The 25,973-nt window shown below is 38.3% G+C and overlaps 1 protein-coding gene across 3 annotated transcripts in view; it reads right to left on the bottom strand.

Annotated features, from left to right (window-relative positions):
- pdzd2 (PDZ domain containing 2) overlaps positions 1-25,973 on the bottom strand; it is a 107,232-nt gene that overhangs the window by 79,280 nt on the left and 1,979 nt on the right. The window contains exon 2 of one of the 3 annotated variants that reach the window (XM_051682266.1): positions 14,902-15,829. In XM_051682266.1, coding sequence (XP_051538226.1) covers positions 14,902-15,413 — 512 coding nt within the window. In that variant the 5' untranslated portion in view covers positions 15,414-15,829. Of the gene's footprint in view, positions 1-691; positions 1,100-14,901; positions 15,830-25,973 lie in introns of those variants that run through there. The other 2 variants (XM_051682270.1, XM_051682267.1) reach the window with 2 other exon arrangements.

The raw sequence follows: 25,973 nt of genomic DNA, 5'->3' as shown, positions 1-25,973 counted from the left end.
TGGAGTCAATTCACCAGACAAATACTGGATTAGGCAGCACTCTAAACACCAAACAGACTTTAAAAAAGCTTTATAACAACGTTAAAGGCAAACCAATGTCTGAAATATCTTACAATGCAATAATAAATATTTAAAGTGATATGTTTCCCTGTAAATGTGTCTTCAGTCTATATTCCCCTTGACTGTGTTTCTTTCCTCAAAGATCTAAACTGGATCAAGGTAGCACATGTTAAATAATATTGGCAGAGATTAACCCAGATTTCTAGGGCAAAGTAAACTGTAAGATTGTTTGTGTGTGTAACCCGCATGTCAATTTCTGCAACAAACATGGGAGGACGTGCACTCAGGGATTCTCTGATTCTTTTTAACAAACAACTATGAATAGAAACAATAAAAGCTGTTGCATAATGATCGAGAGCACTTGACAAGAATGAAATCCACCCCTTGTTTTAAAGTCTAATTCTAACAGTGCTATCTGCCAACCTATGGAACTACGGCTTTTTACTGGAAATAAATGTGAGCAAAATGTTAAAATAATGATAACCTGTCGTATTTATATTATCAGTGTCAAGTCTCCAGTTCAACAGTTAAACATGTCTGCTTTTCTTTAAAGAATATGTCAAGCGCACACACACATACACACACACACACACACACACACACACACACAAATTACAGGGAGAATACACACGTTTCAAATTAAAAGGAGCAGTTTATACCAGAACGTTCACTTGAACCTCCTCGTCATCATTGTAGCAGTTCCCGACAGCTGGCGCGCTGCTGTTTGGGCTCTCGTGAGTTCAATAATCATTCTAATCAGCTGCTTGAATAAGTCCCTGAGCGACTTCACTGTATGTTCATGAAAATAATTCTAATAGCTCCAACGACTCGCCCCTTTCATGTGATCTGTTAAGCGCTTGATTAAAGTCCATGGCTGCTCTTTTCCACAGCACAGTCTGTCAGTGGAGATGCGGGCAGTTTCCACGGCTCTGAGACATTCAAATGAAAATACGACTCGGTTTGGCGCTCAAATACTTTGCACGAGCGTCTGGGATCCATTATCCTGCGCGTTATATCTAAACCGTTGTGAGTGAGTGAGATACTTCTTATCGTCCCGCCCCTTCTTCTAACTCACAACAGAAGACGCACAGAATAAATCTCAGAAACACTGACACATGCTTGAATCCCACAGTGGATGTCTCTTAATACAGCACTTGAGAACTGCCTACTCAGGGGCCGTTCACACAGAACGCGTCATGGTGTGCGTGTGCGCTGTTTTTCCATTGTTTTTTTTAAGCAAACATGCGTTAGACGGGCGTCTTTGACCGTTGCGTCGTGTCAGGAACTTCAGCTTTGAAAAACGCGTCTCGAGACACAGGCGTTTTGCATTTTCAATGCGCTGCGTCAAGCATGTTTAAGTCCTCAGACAGTATCAGCACTTTTGCACGTCGCGTCTTTGATTTCCAAAACTGCCGCACGCCCCTATGCTGCCCAAAAGTGCTGCACGCGGTTAGGATGCACAGGTAGATACAGCCATAGTTACCGCAGTTCAACAAATAGCACAACGTTTTGACCTGAGGCAATAATAAAAGAATCATCCTTGTATATTAAAGTGAGTATTAAAAATGATATAAGGTGGAAATGGGATGTTTTTAGCAGTATCACTTCAAACGTGACATAGTTTGGTTATAATGTGAGTTATAGAGCGCACGCACAAGATTGACGAATCCGAAGCAGCTGTACAAAGCTTTACTGAGTCAAACTTCTTTCTCCAGTGCCATCTATCTTTAAAAGAATGTACTGCAGATTGAGAAAACTGGATAATTTATCTGTCATTCATTGAACGTAGTCACTTACAGTACACAGCATAAATGAGTACACCCCCTCTAAACATAAAGATATATTTCTAAATGATTACTATTACAATTCATGCAAAGATGACAAAATTGAAATGTATTAAACATATACTTAATAACAAAATCGAAAGATGTTATCAATATCTGTAAAATACTGCTCTGACCCTTCTTGACATCAAGTGTACAAGTTCATGACATATTGTCACGTCTATCCTCTTCCACTCCTGAAGGATGACCTCCTTGAGTGCTATGATGTTTAATGGGGAGTGATGCTCGACTTAAATAGGGTTGAGGTTGGGTGACATACTATATTGTTTATATACAGGAATGCAGCATTGGCTTTGGAATCATTTTTAGGGTCATTGTCATGGTAAAAGTGCCCGACAGCCCAGTGTGGGGAAAGAGGGTCGCATCTTCTCTTTTAAGATTTTGCTGAACATCTGTGAATTCATGATGCCATTGATAAAGTACAATTCCCCCACACCTTTAGCACTCAAAAATCCCCATATATTATAATCCACCACTGTACATCACTGTGTGTACCATGCACTTCCCACCGTACTCCCGTGTGACGCCATGCATTTTGGATTACATCAGATCCAAAAAAATAAATAAAAAATGAATAAATAATAATTACTTTGGCCTCATGAGACAAGCTTATAGACTCTCAAAGGTCTGCACCTTTATCAGTATGGGTCTTGACTAAGGCTAAACAAGCTTTTTTTATGCTTTGGGTTCAGCAATGCCTTCTTGCCTGGATGACAACCACTCATTCCACTTCTTTACAGAGTGTGTCTTACTGTGTGAGATGAAACAGTCACTCCAGTTTGGCTTCCCACAGCTTTTGTCAGCTCTGAGGCAAGAGCTTGGCGATTATGAGCAAAAATTGCTTATCATGAGGTGAAAGCTTACAGCGAGGTCAGAACATTTCAAGAATCTTGTCACAGGTCCATCCTTTTTGAATTTATGTGTCACTTTTGTTACTGTGTTTTGACTCAATAACAGTGATTTGCTAATTCTCTTGTACCATTTTCCCCTTTTGTGCAATTAAATAATTTTCTTCATTTACTTGACAATTCTGTCCCTTGTGGTCCATTTGTTGTCTGCATTGAGTCTGAGAGTGAGTCAATGGGATAAGTAAAACTTTTACACTTTAACCAACTATGTCTATTTGAGTGTGATGGTTCAAAAGAATAATCTGCTGATCAATGTCCTTGAACTAGCACCAGAAAACATTTGATTAAGTTTTACATTATAACTTTCAGGAGGGTGTACTCAATTTTGCAACTTGGCCTTTTATCATTTTGATAAGAAAGTGATTTTTTCTTGTTTAGTGTTGACATGTTCCATTATCTGATAAATCAGAGTTGCTTAAACATTACATTATACATGAATACCAAATATGTCTTATTTATAAAGAGAGGGCTGAATTTGTTAGGTTTCAGAAGGGGTGTACTCATTTATGCTGTGTGCTGTAAATTAAAAACCTTTGCAAGGTTGAGATTTCTGAATGTGTGCAATGTTTTGAGGTTTATGGTTGGATTTTACTTTGCAGGCTTTGGCATGTCATTTGTAAATGACATGTGGTACAGTAGATTTGATTTAATTTGGCCTGTGCAATCCTGTTAAATTGAAGAAGCATATTTTAATATTTTACTGAAATGGAAAGCAGTAGGCTAAACTAAGAATCTGGGAGTTATGTGTAGTCATCATGTGATAATTAACATGGAAACCCTCTCTTTGGATTTATTTGGAAACTACAATGAACAACATTTTCTATTTTGGTGATAGATGGCAGTGCCATTCATTCTGATGGACAGAACTTTAAAGGAGGTGAGCATTTACCATGAGTATTGAGCTATTCAACGATTAAAGGAATATTCTGGGTTCTGACAAAATCATCAGCAGTGCCATAATGTTAATCACAAAAATAGAATATAGACTCATCCCTCCTTTTCTTAAAAAAGCAAAATACAAAACAAAGGGGAAAAAGTGAATGGGGCCAATTTTTAGAGGATTTAAGAGCAGAAATGTGAAGCTTATAATTTTATAAAAGCACTTACATTAATTTTTTGGATAAAACTTGTTTTATTTGAGCTGTAATGTTAAATCATAGTTTTTCATTTAAGGGTTGAAAGCATCATGTTGTCATGGCAATGGAGTTCTAAAATTGCATATAACTTTAAAAAGAAAAGGTCTGCAAGTAATTTTATTTAAAATAAAATCATGTTATAACACTTATTGTTTCTGTTTTGTGGCTTGTAACCTTTTGAAACAGTGAGAATTTTAGCCTTTATGGATTGGCCCCATTCACTGTTACTCAGATTTTTGCTTGCAGGGAAAAGTTGAAATTATTTTTTGTGGTAATCAATATTTTGACACAAATGCTGTCGACTGAGCTTAACTTGTATTGAACCTGGAATATTCCTTTCAAGTCACTATTTTCACATGAATGCCTTCAAACAAAATTCAGCAGATTTGGAAAAGCTGCCTCAATGCGCTTACCTCTCTCTTTGCAGGATCATAATTTTCCAAACTTTACTCCACTTCAACAAAACAGATGGGGAGAAAACACTTCATAATAATTTACCATAAAAAGGAATGTCTCTACCAGGTTATGAATAAATCAAGTAAACAATCAAATAAATATCATAAATCTCAATGGAATCTCCTTTGAAAAGAGATTTATAGACCTGCACCTGAGTTTGCACTGGCTGGGTGTCTCCTTCCAAAGACTGTTTTCATTATGAAGGACATCCGGTCGCGGGATGCTGTCTGTGCACACTTTCTTTACAGAACCCTGAGAGGTTTGCAGGGAAATGTCCCAAACACAGTAGCATCATTCTTGCCTTACAACCATATTCATGCACTTGAAATGGGCGCGCACCCATTTCTCTGGTAGCTATTATTCCTACTGTTTTCACCATATTTATCGAGTACACTATGTTGTTTAACTAAAACTTATACACAAAAACTTAAATACAGAAGAAATGTGCTATCTGACATTATATTATCTCTAGCATTCATAAAATAACATTCATATCCATAAACCTTTAGATTATTTTGTACTACACAAAATGTACAGCAGCATGTCAAGTATAACAACTATTAGGAGGCCTTATGGCAGAAAAGAAATGGCATGAAGAGTTACATTTAATTTGGTCCTTTACCCATATCATGATGTTAATCAATTCTGAAGTGCAGATAAAATGATTTTTATCAAATGTAACTAGAAAGTTTTGTACCACTGCCCTCTTGTGGAAAATTCCATAACTGCACAGCCCAAACTTGATTCTGGAATGTGAAACAGGGTTTATAAAGAAACATTATCATTAATATTAAAGCATATTAAAGTCATGCAATGTTAGGTGTATATTTGAATCATGTTAGGCCAGAATCAAATACTATAAAATCTTCCCAAAGGCCATCATCAACTTGATACACCAACTCAAGACCAAATTAGCCTACTAACTTACAAAGTCCTTGTCCTTTGCCTCACATACATGTTAATGGTTTGATTTAGTTACTGTCTTTTTAATCACGTTCTCTTAACAAACAAACAATTGACCCAAAACTTGAAATTAATTTAAAATAAAACCTGAAAGTGTTTGAAGGACAAAAGTTTTCCCTGTGTGTTTAAGCCTTAAATAGAACGTGTGTGACTTTCTAATAGATTCACTTACATACAATTCAATTTTGAAATTTCACAGACTGCACCAGGATGTTTAAATGGTAAAAAGAGATATAGTAACTGTACTGTCCTGTGCATGCATTGGGCCTTGTGTATTTGCAATTGCAAATCATCATTGTTCAACCTAATTCTATCATCAACAACACTACCCTGAAAGTTACAGTCTCAGCCATCACTTTTTCAAAGTAAAGCCACAATGGGCATGAATTAAAATCACAGAGCCAGACATGGTGGAATGTAATCTGAGGGGCTTCAAAATGGTCAGTTCCCCAACCAGATAGTATTACCTGAATATCCGGATTGCACAGAGCTAATCCTTATAGCTCCATCTGTGACCAGAGAAATCTGGGGGTTCCATGAGGTTTGTCAATTTTGTTATCAAATTGTGTGATGATGGGTTCTGTGCACAGAGGTAGATAAATGTCTTGAAAGCAAGTTAATGTTGAAATTTAGAAGTTAAAAATGTATCTTTAAGTATGAAATAGGCCTATAGTTATGAATGCATGGCAGCACAGAATCATATCTGTATACAAAAGTAGGCTAATATGTATGCTATTGAAAAATTATGATTTCTGAGCACAGCAATATTATCTTTCATCTGGTTTATTTAAAATAAAAAGACTTTCTGTGAGTTGCTGAGTTTGATTTAGCTTGACATTTAAAACGTTACAATGCATATTTTATTTCCACCCTACAACCATGAATGTCCTCCTATTGTAATTAAGAAAGCAAAAGAGAACCTACATTTGAGCTGATGATCTCAAGCTATTTTCAATCAAAGAACCTTCTTGTATGTTTTAATAAGACCACAGTCTCTAATTTGAATCTCTAATTTGATCTCTTCACTAAAGAGCTGATGCCTTCTCTTGCTTATGAGAAAAGTGCAAACTCAGACAAAGTTAATGCCAGGGAAGAGATGGCAGTCTTTCTCTCATTCATCCAAGTGGTAAGTTAACTAACCACAGAGAGCTGGCTCGCAAATATAGGACCTTGAGTGGGAAGAGTAAATCAGTTCAAAGCAAACATACACTAAAAGTGCTAACTCACAGGAGGCTTTGATCTTTAACACTGACAGGAACCAGGCAGACTTTATAGAATACAGTGCAGTTACAAGTTTAAATGCTAATTTGTAATGTTTCAATTGTGGTTTTGAGAAGACAGATGGATAATGCAATACAGTTAATCAATTTGACACAGTATACAGTATGTCTGTGTAACAAGTTCGCAAAGAGGTGAAAGGAGGAAGCGGGAGATGGCGAATCCAACTCAAACGTTTTAATTTGTATTATTACTCAAAACTCTCCATTCACAAGCTGGCCCTCGACCACGCCCCCACCGCCCGACCATCCGGCCTGCCCAGTACTCCACCCCCCCCCCCACACACACACACATATTTCTGGAGAGGAAATCCACAACATCCTTCTGTGCCCCCGGCCTGTGGACTACCTTGAACTTAAATGGCTGAAGAGCCAGATACCAACAGGTGATCTGCGCGTTGGTATCCTTCATTAAATGGAGCCACTGGAGCGGGGCGTGGTCCAATCCGAGGGTGAAAACTCAATCCAGGAGGTATTACCGAAGGGTGAGGACCACCGCCCACTTGATGGCCAGACACTCCTTCTCAATGATAGGCAGCAGCGTACGCAGAGAACGGTCTGAGGATTTGGTCCATAAGGCACTGAAACGTAGCTGGGGCCCCAAACAAACCGAATGGAAGGGTCGTGAATTGGTGTAAGAAAATTGTGGAAAAGGCCATTTTCTCACAGGACATTGGTGTTAAGGGGATCTGCCAATATCCCTTTGTCAAATCCAGTGTCGAATAAAAGCGAGCCGCGCACCAAACGATCAAGCAGTTCGTCAATATGAGGCATTGGATACGCATCAAATTTAGACACAGTGTTGACCTTTCTATAATCCACACAGAACCGGACCGAGCCATTGCTCTTTGGAACCAGCACCACCGACCCAGGGAGATAAAGTCCTTGTATTACTACCCACATCAAGCTCTAAATTCAACTGACCCAGTCACTGTGGGATTCTTCTACTACCCCCATACCGAGCATGGCCTTTAATTCTTCCTGAACCACTTTTTTTTTTGTGCTCTGGTAATCGGTAAGTACGACTGCGTACCACCACCCCTGGGGTTGTTTCGATATGGAGTTATATGAGGTTCGTACGACCGGGATGGGGCGAGAACACGTCAGAGAATTCTCTTTGCAACCGGGCCACATCTGTGACTTGTGAGTGGTGGTCTCTGCAAGTAACCGGGGTACCTCGATTGGCCTTTAAGTTCACCTCCAGTCTGTGCTCCTCCCTCTCCGGAACCACCGTCGCTAAAGACACGGGAACCGCCTCCCTCCATGGTTTTAAGTGGTTGAATTTAGAGCTTGATATGGGTAGTAATACAAGGACTTTATCTCCCTGTGTAAATTCCCATAGCCGAGCTCCCCTGTTATACAGCCGGGACTGATGTTCTTGAGCCTGTAGCAAATTCTCCTGTGATAGCTGCCCCACAATGTGGAGTTTTGCTCTCAGGTCAAGAACGTATTGAATTTAATTTTTGCTGTTTGAAGGTCCCTCCTCCCAATACAATAATTCAAATGGGGAGAACCCTGTGGAGGCTTGTGGGACCTCTCAAACTGTGAATAATGGGTTCAAGCCACTTATCCCAATTCCGAGCATCTTTGTGCACGAACTTACGAATCATGTTTTTCAGTGTTTGATTAAACCATTTGACCAAGCTGTCTGTTTGCGGGTGGTACACACTTGTCCAAATCGATTTAATACCCAATAATTTGTACAGCTCACGTAATGTATGTGACATGAAAGTAGTGCTTTGATCAGTGAGGATTTATTTCAGAATCCCCACTCGGGAGATGATTCTGAAGAGTGCCTCTGCAACACTACGTGCTGAAATGTTGGTTCTGGAAATTGCCCGGGCCAAACCATTGGTCCTGTTTGGTAGGGGGAACAGAACGGGCGGAAGGGGAGAGAAGAGAAGAAGGGGAGACAGGAGAGACGGAGAGAGAGAGAGAGAAGGGTCTCAGGGCTCGTCGGCTCCCGAATACGCCCCCATGTGGTCCTCTACCAGCTGGATGTCCTTTTGGATGGCACTGGACCCACTCCGCCGTCCTTCTTGGAAGCCGAACAATAAACTACTCCAGTACCACCAGGTCGATCACAGCCATGACGTTGCATTGTTCAGCCAGCCACCACCTCTGGAAGGCGTCCCGGAGCTGCTGGGGGAAGGCAAACGGACGGCCGTGCTCGCCAATGTTCAGTGAGCGGAAGCATTGGCGTTGTTGCTTGGGTGTCCGGCTGACCCGTTGCAGGATGGCTTTCTTCAAGTCGGCTATACCAGGAGGTTCTCGGTTGGTAACTGCTGCGCCGTGAGCTGGGCTTCTCCGGACAACAGTGGTATTAAACGGACCACCCACTGGGTGCTTGGCCATCCACAGGCCCCTGCTGTCCACTCAAAGAGCTCCAGTAAGGCCTCCGGATCATCTTGGAGGCCCATCTTGACAAGCGGAACATGGGGCGCGGCAGTCGCGGGGGGACGGGGTCACAGCGGCAGCCCTCTCCTGAGGCAGCAAGCTCCGGAGCACCTGCTGGTCCTCCACTTGGGCCTGGAGGAGCACGATTAACCGCTGCTCCTGTTCTGTGCACAGCTGGGGGAGGGGCTGATGCTGTGACTGGTGGATGCTGGTGAGGGTCTTGAATGCATCCTCCAGAGGTGATGCATCCATGGCGCTGTTCTTCTTCCTAAATCCAGGGTTTCGGCACCAGTGTAAAAAGTTCGCAAAGAGGTGAAAGGAGGAAGTGGGAGATGGTGAATCCAACTTAAAAGGTATTTTTATTTTATAACTCAAAATCACGCTTTTCAGTGGCAACAACTCAACACAGTCTCTAGGTGTGTGTGGGTAGCTCTCTCTCCCTCACTGGCGTCTGGCTCGCCCTTAAATTAATCTCCAACTCTCACTGCAATGACAAGACAATCATTGACAGGTAATGATCCTTACCGTTCTCATCTCCCGATCTCGCTCTCCATTCACAAGCCAGCACTCGGCCACGCCCCCACCACCACAGTCTGTAAAAGCAGTTGTGGTGGAAAAACATTTGGCTCATAATTGATTTTGCGCAGTCCTTAATGTCTTCACACCTCTGTTCTAAACTGCCAGATATTCGTGGCTTCTGTATCCTCAAAATCTCTGGAAAATTCCTTTCAGTTGATTTATATAGCCGAGATTAATGTATAAGAGCCAATCTGCTGAGTGTAGCTTTCAAGATGAACATTAGATCAAAAAGCCATTTCCCTTGTTTCACTGAATCCAAGTAATTTAATAAAAAAAAAATAAAAAAATAATTATCATTCTTAATCTTGCATTCTCAAAACTCTCTTATGTGGAGAACACTTTGCATGGGCTGTTTGGTGAAGTGCCACTGAGCTATTTTCCATGTTACCCAAAGACAGATGTTGGGCCAGGCTGTTAAAGAAGTAAAATACTGAGAGACCGAAATTACAAGAAGCTTTTTGTGGTGAGCTCCATTTGGGCCCAGAGGTTTTGCACAGAAACCGTTAACATGAAAAGCACTTGATGAAAAATAAAGTTTCCATCATTTGTCTCTTTTTGTGTTTGAAGGCTTCAGCCCATTGCTTTTTGAACAGTGTCGAACCCTCGTCTCACCAGCTCTCTCCCCAAACCTTCTGTTGCCTTCTATAACAGTCCTCAGTGCTTGCTCCCTTACAGATTTAAGTCCTACCTGAGAGATGAAACAAGAAAGCAGTAATGAGCCAATATAACACTGAGGCAGCCTTATAAACCTCACTTAGACTGAAATTTAACCAAACATTTATGTGAGGAGTGGAAAAAATAAGCTAATGTAAAGATGAGAAATCCTTAGAAAATTAGTTTGTGGTGTCTTTTTTCTATTGAGGTTGGCTGAGGATGGAAGTCTTGCTTGAAAAGAAGCTAGTAAAGAAGATTGGTGGGGAAACCAACTCACCAGAATCTCATGCTAGGGATGACAAGCCATCTTTTGGTCTTTTCAGCAGAGAACACCCTCCCATATTAGATACTTAAAATAAAAGCTTTTGCTCAGTTTCAAAAGAAAATCTGGAATGTTACTTTGTTGGAAAATGGCATCTTTTCTGTGACAACATTTTCATAAATCACACAGACCTGACTCTTTAATCTTACTAGTTTGCACTCTAACTTTTTTCATTTCAAGCTCTCACGCAACTGTGTTTGTAGGGCTAAAGTTGAGCTTTAAAAAAACTTCACTGGAAATTAAGCAAAAAGTAAGCAAGCAACTCTCTCGTCCATAGAGCTCTACAACAACAGAATGGCTTACAATATTCTTTCCTGCCAGTAAATAGCAATAAAGTTACCTTGAGTCAGAATCTTCCTAGACAGTTTTACTAACGCAAAAAAATTAGAACCAAGACTTTTTTATTGTTTTGCAGGTTTTATAGAGTGTGAGCAGCTTAAAACAGAAAGGAACAAATATAAGTTCTCATTTCAGAATAACGAGCAGAAACACTGCCTTTGTTTCTCTCCCAGAGATGTCTTGACATCAACAGCTTTTCTTTAGCTTAAGAAAATTATATGTCTGTGAAGACAACTCAGTTCTTGGACAAAACCACGAGCCACTCCCAGGAACCTCCTCCCTTATACCCTGCCGTCCATCTGCACGGGAGACAGTTGTCCCAAAGCAGATTCTGTGTGAACACTGCAAAACTTCCTTTCATTTATCAGTTACACAATACAATGCCTAATTATAGAGCTCAAGTTACAGGGATGAATCAAACTATCACAAACCACAAAATTCAAAGGACATCTGAAGGAAGCGGTCTTCATTTTACGTTTATACAGGACTTCTTAGGATATAGGACCAAGACACTGTCAGTACATTTATATGTGCAGTTATAATCGAGCTACAGTGATTTTTTGCATAGTCGAGCTATAAGTCTTCATCTGTCTGTCCAAGTATAGATGACAGAAGTCTCAATTGAATATTTGAAGGAAGGACCTCTGCCGAGGAACTGTTAAATACACATCTTGGGTCACTTCTGTCTTTCAGAGAACGTGTACAATGGCAAGGCCAATTGTGGTCTGATTAACGTGTACTGTATACATGGTAGACGAAGATGAGATATAATGACATTAATCATAAAAATCACATAAGCTTTTATATGACATTTTAAAAAGACTAATTATTGTTTTAGTCCGACCAAACTTTTAAAGTACATGTAAACGTTCTGACAGACATATGTACTCTGGCAATATGCCAGCTTGGCTGGATATAGGGTAGCCAACTGGACAAATGATACATTTGTACAGTACATTAGTTGCTAGTTAAGAATAATTATTAAAGTTCTTTTGGTCTTACATTTTTTAATTAACCAAAATGCGGTCACAGAGAAAAATTCTGGATTGGTCAGCGGTTGCTTTTTAGGGTAACTAAAGCTAAATGTAATTCAGTCACTTAAGAAGTGGTTACATTTACTGGCATTATATTCATGATGGTTAGGGGAACTGACCCCCACAGTGAGCCTGGTTTCTCCCAAATTTATTTTTCTCCATTAACCAACATCTTATGGAGTTTTGTGTTCCTTGCCACAGTAGCCTTCAGCTTGCTCACTGGGGGTCTAAATACAATTATTTAATTATTTAATTATTTATATTTATACACAATTTACAATCATATTTAATCAAACTATGCAACGATGACTCCAAGACTTTAAAGATATTACAGTTTCATTTTCTGATAATGCATGATTTTCTGTAAAGCTGCTTTGAAACGATGTTGTGAAAAGCGCTATACAAATAAAAATGACTTGAACTGACTTGAATTTTCAAAATGCAGTCTTCAGTTGTTATGTCATTTTTGCTCACCCAGCCACAGTATTGTCACAAAGTCTGCATGCAATCATCATTTGAAGTCCGTTTGTGAATAAAGCACTGAATCCAGCAGAAACTCAATCATTAAAGGCATATTTTAAGCGCTTATGACAGAAGCCACTGCTTTCAGCTCAGTGATTGGCTGGCGCAAGGCATTTTTCGTTACTCATTTGCATAAAGCAAAGGAATTTGAACTTTTTCAAACATCCTCGACCACCCTCAATGCTTTCTCTGCACCGCTGTAAATGCCAGAATCCACCTCGAGAGAGTGCCGCTCGACTTCCTTATGGATGATTTGAGAACCTTCACTTACAACGCGTTAGTGGAAGCGTACGTACCAAGCCTTTATGATCAAGGTTGAACTACATTAATTAAAGTGCAATGCCATTATATTTCTCACTAGAAATTTTGAAATAACAATGTTTATGCAAAGTGTAATATAGTTTAAACTTGTGTAGTTCACTAAGTGATCAATGAATTGAAGAAACAAAAGTTTTGAGGTAGTACTAACTGCACAAATATTGTGGATTTCATGAAGGAAAAAGTGCAAATGTGCATTACAACATGTTTTTAAAGTTATTAGCATGACAGGACAGAAAAGTACTAGTAATGTTGCAAATTTTTATTCAATAGTTATTTTTTCAATGGAAGGCATAGGCAAAAAAGTTTGGCATTGCAGAATAGCAATGCTGATTATGAACTGGTCGTTTGAGGATTGAACTTTGCAGCAGGTCCATCCTTTGTTTTGGTTAGACAGATATTTGGCAGTCTGAATGAAAGCTGAAAGTGTCAGCCTGTCCAGATGGAGCACAAACGTGGAACAACATGGGGCTGTTCACCAACACTGACACATGCAGCCATCTCTCAGAGCTGTCAACATGGGGAGGCAAACAAGGAAAAGACTATCTGGCACCGATCCAAATCTCATGCCCTGGGACAAACCAGCTGACCGTGGGGCACACGATGAGTCCCTGTACATAAGACACAGGGGAGCACTAGCACTGAAGCATTTTAAACAAAAAGATGCGGACAGGAGATCCTGTTTTCTCAGGCCGGCTGTGACCCTGATTTCTAAACAACCAGCTGCCACCCAGACAGATGAGAAGCTACATAGAATTATCTCTTGTGGTGTACACATCTACTCTTTTTACACCAAGTGAATCTCATTTTTGGCTGTGAAACTATTTTTTTTCTTCTTGGCTCTTTTACTTCACTTTCTAAACCTGCAAAAATAAACGATTGACTTTTCTTCCTCTGTTTGTAAACCAGTGACATCATTATTCAGCCTTCTTTTGCTTTTGGAAATTTTGATGGCCTGAACTGAAATGACATGATTTTACATAGTTGGACATGTAATTTTCTTGAGAATGGGTCTTCAGTCAGTTCAAAGGAATATTCAGGTTTATTTCATCTATGGTTTATTTAAATAACCACAGAAAATTATTCTGACTCATGCTAACACGTGCAACGTGTTATAGTTACTGTGTGATAGTTGCATATTAGTCTATATTAATATTATTATTATTATACAGTATAAATTGCATATTAGTCTATACTAATAAACAGTTGCCTGCTACGGTCACACTGTATGCAACTATGCGTATTACTGTAAACACGTTCCCATTCATTTTCACAAACTGAGAGATGAGTTGAAATTATTGTCTTTATAATCAAAAGTATGTTCGGGCTAATCAGCCGAGGAGAGGGATAAGTGCAGCGGGACGTGGCAGTTCGAGAGAAAGAGAGCCACACGCAGCTGCCGTGTGTGCGTTTATGTTTTGTTTCTTTTTGTTTAAGTTCTTATTAAAATATTACTTTGACTGTTCAGCCGGTTCCCGCCTCCTCCTTTCCCCATTTGAACCCTGTTACATTGGTGCCGAAACCCGGGAAGGACGGCCTGGCCCAGCCCCGCCCTCTTCCTCGTCACAAAGGTTAATTAATTTTGATTGTTCTGATTATTAAATATATTAAATAAATAGCAAATGAACTGCATATTTTGAGCCCTGATTTTAATTTTTGAAAATTATTTTTTTCATAATGTACGAAGTTACCAAATCTCTGTATAATTTACTGCATTAGCTGAGAGAGAATTTCTTTAATATGTAAGCAAAATGGATATTATAACTAAAATATACACAAGTGAATCAGAATCAAATCGTATCAAAATCGAGATCAAGAGCTTGGAATCTAACCAAATCAGGAAATCATTGATACACAGCCCTAGACAGGACAGGACAAGGTTGCTTTCAGTGCACACTTATCACAATTTCTGGAATACAGAGAGGTTCGGGTCAAAACAAACTGATGAAGATCAACAGCATGGTCATGATCAGAGAAGTACAGAAAAAGTACTACCTTAAGCATCCACCCTGAACATTTATTTTATTTCTGAATGTCATAGCAAATGACAGACAGCTCAAGTTTTATATAGTGACAAATTAAGAAATCTTACCTGGCTCCTGTGACATCAACTCCAACCATCAGCTGACCGTTAAGTGACAACAGTTCATCTCGCAGTTTAATATCTCCACAACAGGCTGCTGGGCTTTTCTTTTTCACTTCAGTCACCCAAATACACCCAACATCCAATACAGGGCCTTTATCGCCCTTCCTGCGCCTCCTCCTGACCCCTTTCTTCTTCCCTTCGGGGTCTCCAAAAATCGGAATATTTCCAAAGCTGAGACCAAACTCAGTGCCATCTCCTTCACATTTGTGAAGGCAGACTGCCCTCACTTCAGCATCAATTTCTTCTCTGAATGGGCTGCTACTGAACGAAGGGCTCTCAGCTTCAGCAAAGTTCAGCTGGATGTATTCCACAAGCTTACGTATAGCAGCCTGGCAAAGAGCCTCACTGCCTGTGCTCTTCTGAGGCCCATCACCTTCATCTTGGTCTTTCTCTTGAGCCCAGAGCCAGTTCTCCAGCAGGGGGAGATGGCTCAGGGCATTTTCTTGGGTGATAGGCATCCTAGCTGCTGGTGCTGGACCTGCCTGGGCCTCCCCTGCATGTTTAGTCAAAGTTCTCCCCTAATACCGGGGCTTCCAGTAGTGGATGTAATCAGACACATCTAAATGGGTTCACATTCATCTCTAAATGACACAGTTCCTTGCAGATTTTAGATCTAGAGTGCTGGCGTCCACCGATGTTACTGTTACGCTTAAACCACAGAGATCCATGATGTCATCCGTAGAAACAAAGGATAAGAAGGGAGATGGAGGAAGTAGGGCAAGGTTATGCTTTGAGGAGTAACAAGAGAATGTGTGCCATTAGCTGTTCTTCTCGGCACATGCCAAATCTGATTTCCAATACCATTAAAGTAATAAAACACTGGATCGCTGGGAATTGAGCTCTATCTTGACTCATAGGCGCCACAGACCTTCACCTATTAAGAGAGAAAATAAATAGAAATGCCATTACAAAGAAATTCAGCAAGCGTGAACTCCATTTACAGGCACATATATAAGACTGTGTTAAAGCTTTGCAGTCATGCCTCATTTAGTGCTCAACCAATGAAAGGACAGGAACAGAAATTAGCGTAAGTATGACAACAAAGACAGCTTCTCATGTACCAGTCGATTTATTTGAATGACACAGTTCATGAACTGGAAAAGGCTCCAATAATAGACTTGTGCGCCTATTACACAAATGTTATTTGGCTGTTTATACAGACATTCAAACAAGCATGAACATCAGTTGGGGCAGAATAAATGCAGTTAAGATTAGTTGATGCACAGTGAGCAAACAGAAAGGCAAAGCAAACTTCCTTTCAGTTCTTATTCACCTTAACCATGTGGAATGTAAGGTGACAATAAACTTTCAAACTGCCAGCCAGATGTTGTGATGGTGTAGCTAGAGCTCTTACACAGTGGACTTGCAGACTACATTTCTGACATATTTAACTATACACTGTAGTAGGCAAAGACCACAGTCAAATTGCTACTCTGGGGTTTTTCTCAAAATAACATGAGATTTTGGCCTCTGTGAGCATCACACAAACTATTAGGCATTCCATTTGAGATTTGCTTATGAACTTATACTACTTTCATATGACATATGACAGATAATGGAGCAGTAATGTGAGTAGTTGGGTATTTGAAAAGCATTTACGTCAAACAATACATCAACTTCACATTAATGTCCATTACTGGAAAAAAAGAGATTAAACTGTGAGAAGATTACATAGCACAGCAATATAAACAAAAATGGGGGATGCGTAACCAACTGTCAACTGAAGACTCATTTGAATCAGGCTAAGTCTAAAATGACAGCTAATACCAGATGACAGCCACCACCCTCTTTCCCCAGAGTTTAACCTCAAAAAGTCAATTAATAAAAGACAATATTAAAATATGTCTATCTACAACTAAGCATCCAATAGGCAATCATTTCAATCACACGCATATAAAAGCAGGCATACATCAAAGCATTGTCTTTTAAAAGGAATCTGACAAACTTATTAGTCTGTTGAAGGACAATACCAGTGTTTTCCTAAATTTTTTGGGATTAAAAATTGAAAATGAATCAAAAAGACTGTCGCCCTTAAAACACACTTATCACTGTCTTCCTCCTACCTTTCCCATATTTAGTCCTTTCCTTTCTCCGTTTGTTTAAGCACATACACGTCGAGTCTCGCACTACAGCATGCTGTGACACAGAAGGTCTGCAGACCCCAGACTCACTCTCCCAAAACACTCATATGTAATAGGATTAGTCTCACCCCTCCCTCGTGCCTCTTACAAACACAATGACCTCCCATTTTCTCTTTGCTCCAGTCGCTAAATGGCCAGTTGAAGTGTTTATATTTCTGCCATCATTTCATTCATGATTATTGATGTCTCTGTTCATCAAATAAAAACAACTCATTTAACAAATTAGATGCAGATATATAAAACACACTCACACACACAACCACAAACACACACACACACACACACACACACACACATACATGTTGGTTTAGCTATCCTTATGAGGACCCTCCATAGACATAATGATTTTTATACTGTACAAACTATAGATTCTATCCCCTAACCCTAACCCTACACCTAAACCTATGCCATTTCCCTTGTGAGGACCGCTGGCTGGTCCTCACAACGTAGGTGATCTCAGGTTTTACTAATGTCCCCACAAGGATAGTAAAACCTGTACACTCACACACACAAACACACACATACACGGGATGGGATGTTATAATGAAAGAAGGAAACACTTTATAATAAAATTCTATACGTTAACATAAGTTAATGCATTATATCATGAACTAACAATGACAATTTTATAGTGTATATGATTCTTGTTTAATGATACTTAATTTTTTTTATATACAAATTAGAATCAATTGACAGCATCTGTGACATAACTATGATTACCAATAATATATATATATAGAATCTCTCCCCATGGTTTTAAAAAACATATGGCAAGTTCAAAAATTGTTGTTACTGTAAAGCATTTGAAATGCATTTGTGTAAAGTTATATTTAATATTACTTTTATATATCTATATCTATATCTATATCTATATATATATATATATATATATATATATATATATATATATATATATATATATATTACTTAATATCTAATATACATGTAGCTTAGCTGTCATGACAAAGTAATGCAAGTAAACCCTGTATCTGGTAAATGCTGTAATGCCGGTAAATCACTGATGTTATCACACTAAAATCATGTTAACACATAAAAAGTCTTATCTTGTGGGTACTTTTAAAACTGTGTGTCTCTTAAAGTTTATTGACTGGCCCTCCATTGTAAGTGTCTTAATATAACCAACATTTTCGCTGTTAAATAAGCAAGGGACAAGTCAAATTGTTTTTTTGTTTTTTTTGTGCTAATCAACATTAAGCCACAAATGCTGTCGATTGAGCGTATCTTGTGTTAAACCCGGAATTCCTTTCATTGTTAGTTCATGTTGCTTCAGAATACATAACTAATGTTACTGTAATGTAGATAACATGTAATGTTAAAAATGTAATAGTGTGTAAATGTACCGAGATGAATAAATGCTGTATAGTATGTATATTGTGTGCTAACTATTGCATTAAATAAAGTTAACATATATACATCCTTATTGTAAAGTGTTACTGAAAAGCTCAGATTAAAATGAATGACAATGTGCAAACTATGCACTACTTCCTCCAGTCCAATGGCGTGTATGCAAAATGTTTGCAAACATTATTGATTCAATGGCACCGAGAAGAGCTTCTGCCAATGATAACATCCCATGAACAGCCTCATGTTAAAGATATGTACTACCGGTCAAAAGTTTTGAAACACTTGACTGAAATGTTTCTCATGATCTTAAAATGTTTTTGATCTGAAGGCATATGCTTAAATGTTTGAAATTAGTTTTGCAAACAACAATACAATTGTGCCAACATATTAATTATTTCTTTTTTTTTTTACATTTCTGAAATTGATGATTTGGACCAAATAATAAAGAAAAGCAGCCAATAAGTGCCCAACATAGATGGGAACTCCTTCAATGCAGTTTAAAAAGCATCCCAGGGTGATACCTCAAGAAGTTGGTTGAGAAAATGTCAAGAGTACATGTCTGCAAATTCTAGGCAAAGAGTGACTACTATGAAGATGCCAAAATATAACACAGTTTTGATTTATTTTGGATTTTGTTTAGTCACAACATAATTCCCATAGTTCCATTTATGTTATTCCATAGTTTTGATGGCTTTACTATTATTCTAACATATGGAAGAAAAAAAAAAAGGGGAAAAAATTATAATAAAGAATGAGTAAGTGTTTCAAAACTTTTGACCGGTAGTGTGTGTATATATAAAATATATTTTTATATGTATTTAATATATATAAAATAGATTAAAGAATGGGCCTTATACTGTATGGTTAATCATGGCCATTAAAGTTTGTGTCCAAGTCTCTTTGACTAATTAAATCGCTTAAAGTCGTTTTTTTTTTATTATTTAGATTTTAACAACACACATCTCCAGCAAAGCTCAATCAGTGACATAATGGAAGCTGAATGGGCTGAGCTCAGAGCTCTGTAAATACATAAAAATAAGAAATAAATAAGACTGAATTTCAAAGAGACACAAGTCCAGTGCTAACTCCAAAATCCAAGACCATTTGTCACTCTGTAAGGGTGGTCATTCAACTCTACTTTGTTTAATCCATTAGGATCACATTACTGCTCTTTCTTGCAATTTACTAGACAAGTTTACCAAGGATATGTACGTTTTCATTCAGAAACGTAACTTCATTTCACATACGCATTCTTGACATACAAATCAAGTGTGAGAAGTGATTCCTGAAAAAGAGGAATATACCCTGTGGTCGGAGAACACTGAATGATACATATAAAGTTGGATGCCAACTGTGGAAACTTGAATTTACATTGAGTTTTCTAAATAAAGGCTGTACTGCCACTAATCACAGAGATCGTGCTGAGAGCAGCCATAAACAGACTCCCTCCAGCACAGGGTTCTGCCCTTAGGGCAACCCGCCAGCGATATATCTTCTACAGGTATACCCATTGATTATGGGCTGGACCAAGCTTTGATTTAAAATCCTCTGATCTGACAAATGTGATTCTTTATGACTTAAATAATGGGTGACATTATAGACAAAACTGTTTGAGTTTCCAAAATAAACAAGAAGATTTTGCTCTATATTACAGCATGCATCTATTCATGAGTGGAATCAAGCTATTTGTGATGCTAAATAGAGTTTGATTTGTTAGTTAATGAGGCACTAGGAGCACAGGATACTATGTAGTCTGTGTGATCGCACTAGTTCACACACACTGTCAGATCACCAACAAAGACTGGATAATAGAGCAACAAATCGCTGCCAAAAAGTGGCTTTAACAAACTGGGTCAGCAACTAGTGGCATCAGAACCCATCTGAACCACTCGTTTTATGCGTCCTTATTTGAGAAGGCATGGTATTCATAATGTCATCACGTCTTTCTGCTGACAGAGAAGCATGATGGGTCCAGAGGTAACCCTGGTTGCTAAAGCTGTGAATGCAGATGGACAATATTGAGGACAATCTGCTTAGGGCATGGAGCTCTAATCCTGGACTGTGGGTGTAACTCAAAGAATGACTAAACTCGGGGGAGGGCTGCAGGTGGAAAAAAGGAGGAAACAAGACAAGCTTTGACCATGTTGGTTATGTAATATTGCCCCCTAGATTTTCCTTTTGCGCTCCTCCCCCCATACAGATGGCAAAACAACCAAGGGGTACCTGGGACCTTGTGTTCTGTGGGTGCTGTGTGTTGCTTATGTCTGATTAGTGCTGGTCATAGCAGCATATTGATCAAATTAATGGACCGTGATTTTAATTTTGATGTGCAGAGATAAACTAACAACAGCTTTGGCCTCATATACAACCTACACCAATTTGAATAATCAGCTACAATTTTATGAACATTTAATTATTTATGCTTTTTCAGACAAATGCTTACAAAAGGTTGACTTGATGATCCATTCAAAGCATGACCCTTTCTCATTCATCCAGAAATTGATTAATAGAGGTCATGGTCTGAATAACAGTTTTATAGTTTTATTATTGCATTATTGAGAGAGAGAGAGAGAGAGAGAGAGAGAGAGAGAGAGAGAGAGAGAGAGAGATTGTGAGATTGTGAGAGATGGAGAGATAAAAAACAAATAAAAGAGCATTGGAGGAGAAAACTGGAGACAGAAACAGAGAGAGAGAGAGAGAGAGAGAGAGAGAGAGAGAGAGAAACATCATAATAAGTAGAATGAATAGGCTTTATGTCTTTTGTATTACATTTTCCTAATTTAATGCGCCATTTGCAGCAAGTATCATCTGTTTTATTTATTTCTCATTACCAGTAACTAAAAACATTTGTGGGGAAGGACTCCATACACATTATTGTCATTTTAAAGCACATATTTGACCAGAAAGCAAAATTAAATTATGATTACAGATTAGACCCCTATAAAGATGTATAAACCAGCATAACCCCTAGTCCAAAAATAGCAGGAATGAAGATAAACAACCATGAGCAACAGCACAAAACACATTATAACCAGGGAGCCATTCAGATGAGGAGGATTTAACCAACAGACAGTTGTCAGCTGACATCAATATGAAACTTCCAGCAGCAAATGAATGAGATTAAATCTTGTCTCTGTCCAGACAGTCTCATTAATTTACTTAACACTTGAAATGCTGGTGGTTCAGTAATATACACCATCATTCCCCAGATGCTTGTCAGTAAACTCTCAAAACTTTGGCTAAACACTACACTTTAAAATTGGATGCACTTCTGGACCTTGAGTTACTGACCAATAGATCTCATGATGTCAGGATTTGTAACCAGCTTTGAACCTAAGACCTTTGGGTCACAAGATTAGATTTATAACTACACTTTTCAACAGACAAGCGGAATATCTGATCAGTACTAACAACGACTAGCCAACACAGCCCTCCATCCTCGAGACCATATAACCACAGACTACTGAACCCCCATTTCAGTTCTTTAAAATCCTAAAAGCCTATTGCCTCATGGCTACAATCACACTTCCTTTGATTGAGTAAGAAATGAATGCTAAATTTGACCAATTAGTAAAATATTACAGTTGACAGTAAACCTGGAGAAAGCACAAAGAAGAATTTAATTATACAGCAAACCTGTTTCTCTTTGTACATGACTTGATCTGACTGTTAGGACTGTTAATATTGTTAGGAACCTCAGAACAGGTGCATCAAAAGAGATAAAAGATGAGTGATAGGCCTTTTAATTCTCTTAATTTTTTGTTAGGATTTTGTTTATAATATCAACTCCCAAGTCAAGGAAATGAAGTGGAGCTTGTTAGTAAAACATGTGCAACATCTGTGGTGTGAACATGGTTTGGGTTCACAAAAGCCAACAGAGCAGAAAAATAAAAATCTGCAAACTGTGCCGTATAAAGATAATCACTCGTAGTAATTCAAGCAATCTGTTTTACCACCTCAAAATAAGGCATGCAAAAGAATATTAAGAAAGCCTAAAGATGCACTCTGCATTAATTTGGCCAAAAATAAATACATATTTGCAAGAAGTTTTTATATTTATTTGAACTGTATACTTTCTGCAAGAATTATTTATTTTCATTGGACATTTTTTTTTTTTTTTTTTACTTAGACATTATTTTCTTTGTTGCACTGCTTTGAGAAGATCTTGAGTTTATTGTGGAAAATCTACAGTATTTTAATAATAATATTGTTTGACAAAATATCACGCCGAAATGTGGCATAATGTTAAAGTTAGCATTATGGTATGGTAGATTTTTTTTTTTTCTTTGACTATGTTTGTCAAGTTCCAAATAAGAGATAATTATATAAGATTATGTAGTTTTCATTTATAAAGTATTTAATTCACTGACTGTATTATCCAAAAGTAGGCATTACAATTTGGTTATATAGTATATATATATATATATATATATATATATATATATATATATATATATTATTATTTTTCAGAAAAAAAAAACTATATATATGTGATATTTATTGTTGTCGTGATATAAAATTACTCATATTGTGATATAAGATTTTCATCTTATGGCCCACCCCCATCTCAGTCACCATTCACTTTCATGAAAAAAAAAAAAAGATGCAATAAAAGTGAACGGCAACTGACACCAACATTCTGCCTAACATCTTCTTTTGTGTTCCACAGAGGAAAGTGATACAGGTTTGGAACAACATGGCGGTGAGTAAATGAGGACAGAATTTTCATTTTTGGGAACTATGAACTATCCATCTAAAACTCATTGCAATTACAGGAATATGGTTTCACCTGAATAAAGTTAGCAAGAGGAATTTGAAGCCATGCGCTCTGTAAAATGCGTCTGTTCATATTCACAGTTTAACATGAGGAAGCTGTTTCAAAAGCCGTGTAGTCTGGAACCAACCCCACACCTGCCTGCTCATTCAGTCCTGTCAGCGGACACGTGGAGAAAGTCTCCCAGATTCTCAGCTACAAAACACAGTGTGTTCTGTCACATCTCATGAGTCAACAAGTACTTTGTGGTTTGCGGCCCAAAATAGCCACTGAACCTCACTAACACAGACATGTTTAGATTTTTTCAGAAAGACTTGACAGGTGTTTTCAAAACTGGTTTTTGGCAGCCATTCAGATGGTTACACTTGAGGCAACAGAAATTCTGAGCTGCTCAAGGAAATGTAATATAACATCCCATTGGTCAGCATTGTTTTTTTACTATTTATTCTCTTCAAACAGAGCTTTGTAGTCTAGCTGAGCATATGGTTCTCAGTGTTTAGTGAGGTAATCTCAGGGGAATTATTCTCCAAGCAAACGCCAAACATAGTTAAACGGTATTTGACATGTGGAAATTTACAGCAATAGCACAAACAACCCTAGTCGTAGAACATGAAACAATTAGAAGGAAATTTCACCCAAAAATAACAATTCTATCATCATTTACAATGAGTTGTTCTTGGCATATACCTTTAACAAAGACTTGAATATGTAGTGGGTTAGTTCACCCAAAAATGAAAATTCTGTCTTCATTAAAACCTGTATGACTTTCTTTCTTCTGTAGAACACAAAAGGAGAACTTATGCAGAATGTTAGCCTCCATCTTTATTGCTTCTTATTTCCATACCATTAAAGTGAATGGTGACTTCAGCTAACTTTTGCCTAATATCTCCTTTTGTGTTCCACGGAAGAAAGTAAGTCATTGTGGTTTGGAATGTGATGATGAGTAAATGACAGAATTTTCATTTTTGTGTAAACTTTTCCTCTACTAGAGTTAAAATATGGCTTGACTGATTAAATATGTCTTGGAGGGATGTTTCCAGCCTGAGGGATTGGCTTTGCTATCCCATGATGAGGGAAAGAGCCTCATTTAGGGTGAAAATGATCAAACACCGAAAGAGCACTTCCCAGTCATGAGTGTGAGAAGGCTGTTGGGGGTGGGCAGAGCAGCAGTGTAATATACACAGATGTCAGAGGTGAGCCACTGTAGGAGTGAGACCCCCTCATTCACATTCATTCATTCAGTCTCCGTTCTCATTGAGCACAATGAAATGCACTCACAGAGGGCTCTCATATGTAAATGAAACCCAGGGTACAATTCATCAAGTACTTGCCATAAAGAGCAATATAGTGATGGCCATCCATCCACAAATGAATGGCTGTTTTCAACATAATTTACAATGATGTCAATAAGGACTGAATTATAGCAGTAACGAATGAAAAGATGGCTTTTTCAATGGAGCCTCAAAACCTGTTTATTTATGGACACTTCTTTAGTAGTACATCTGGATTTGTTTTTTTAGTTTCATTTTCTTAGTGCAAATGAGTTCACTTCAGCTATTGAGAAGAAAGGTTTCTGCCAAATGAGCTATATTGTAATCGTCTTTTCACAAGTAAAGAATTAAGTCTAAAATAGACAAAGGGTTTGTCGCTGTGCATTTCAGAGAAGTCAGTGTAGCCACATAAAATAAAAGAAGAAAAAAAATTGTTAGTGGGTGACAAAATACTGATTCTAAAACCCTTCTGATGGCAAAATTCAACAGAATAAACCTCTCACATCTGACTGAGTTTACATTAATTAAACTATATTATGCAAAGTATGGGGGGAGGGGGTCCTTTTATTTTAGAAAAGGTAAACAACCATGAGTGGTGGAGACTCCCCAAAAGACTGGAATCAATTGGAACACTGACTGACTTTACAGCTCAAATAATACACCAGTTTTAACAGAAGAATTCATCTAAGTGCTTTTATAAAATTATAAGCTTCACATTTCTGCCTTTAAACCCTCAAAAAATTGGCCCCATTTACTTCCATTGTAAGTGCCTCACTGTAACCCAGATTTGTGCTTTTTTTAAAAAGAGGGATGATTCGAAATTAAATTTTGCGGTAATCAACATTATGCCACAAATGCGGTCGAACCCAGAATATTCCTTTAAGAAATGGCACTAATACTGAAGTGTTCAAACTTTCTGCAAAACATTAAAACATATCAACAAACCTTGAAATGTTAATAGTGGTTCATATACACCTGATATTTTCATAATTTATTTTGCATCCAACCGCCATGCATCATAAGAAAAAGATAAATATTAAAATTTCATACCAGCATGGATCCATTCAAATATGACTGATAATAAAGCTGAACTTTGACCATCATCAACTGGCAATTTTATATAACAAGACTGATAACAGACAAATGTTATGAACTCAAGATCACAACCAGAAGCTATACTGTAACTAGCTGTTCTTACTTAGCGTAACAGAGCAGCATGAGATGAACAGATGTAATCCCTCAGATGAGACTCTGATGTGGAGGGGACAGGTTAGTTCAGTCCTGTGGTCTTCCTCTGGATGAGCCATGCAGTGCTGTCAGGTAGCATCCCAGATGCTGTCCAGCTTAACCCAAAAACAACTGTACCACAGCCCACTGACACTCGCCTGATCCCAGTCTCACCACTATCTCAGAGACGCACCATTACGGTGTCTTTTTTTTTTAGAGTATGCACAGTGATGTTCACTT

This window comes from Myxocyprinus asiaticus, chromosome 4 (genome assembly GCF_019703515.2).
Source record: "Myxocyprinus asiaticus isolate MX2 ecotype Aquarium Trade chromosome 4, UBuf_Myxa_2, whole genome shotgun sequence".
Taxonomy (NCBI): Eukaryota; Metazoa; Chordata; class Actinopteri; order Cypriniformes; family Catostomidae; genus Myxocyprinus; species Myxocyprinus asiaticus.
The sequence above is the reverse complement of the archived record's forward strand: the minus strand, read 5'-3'. Positions and strand labels throughout refer to the sequence as shown.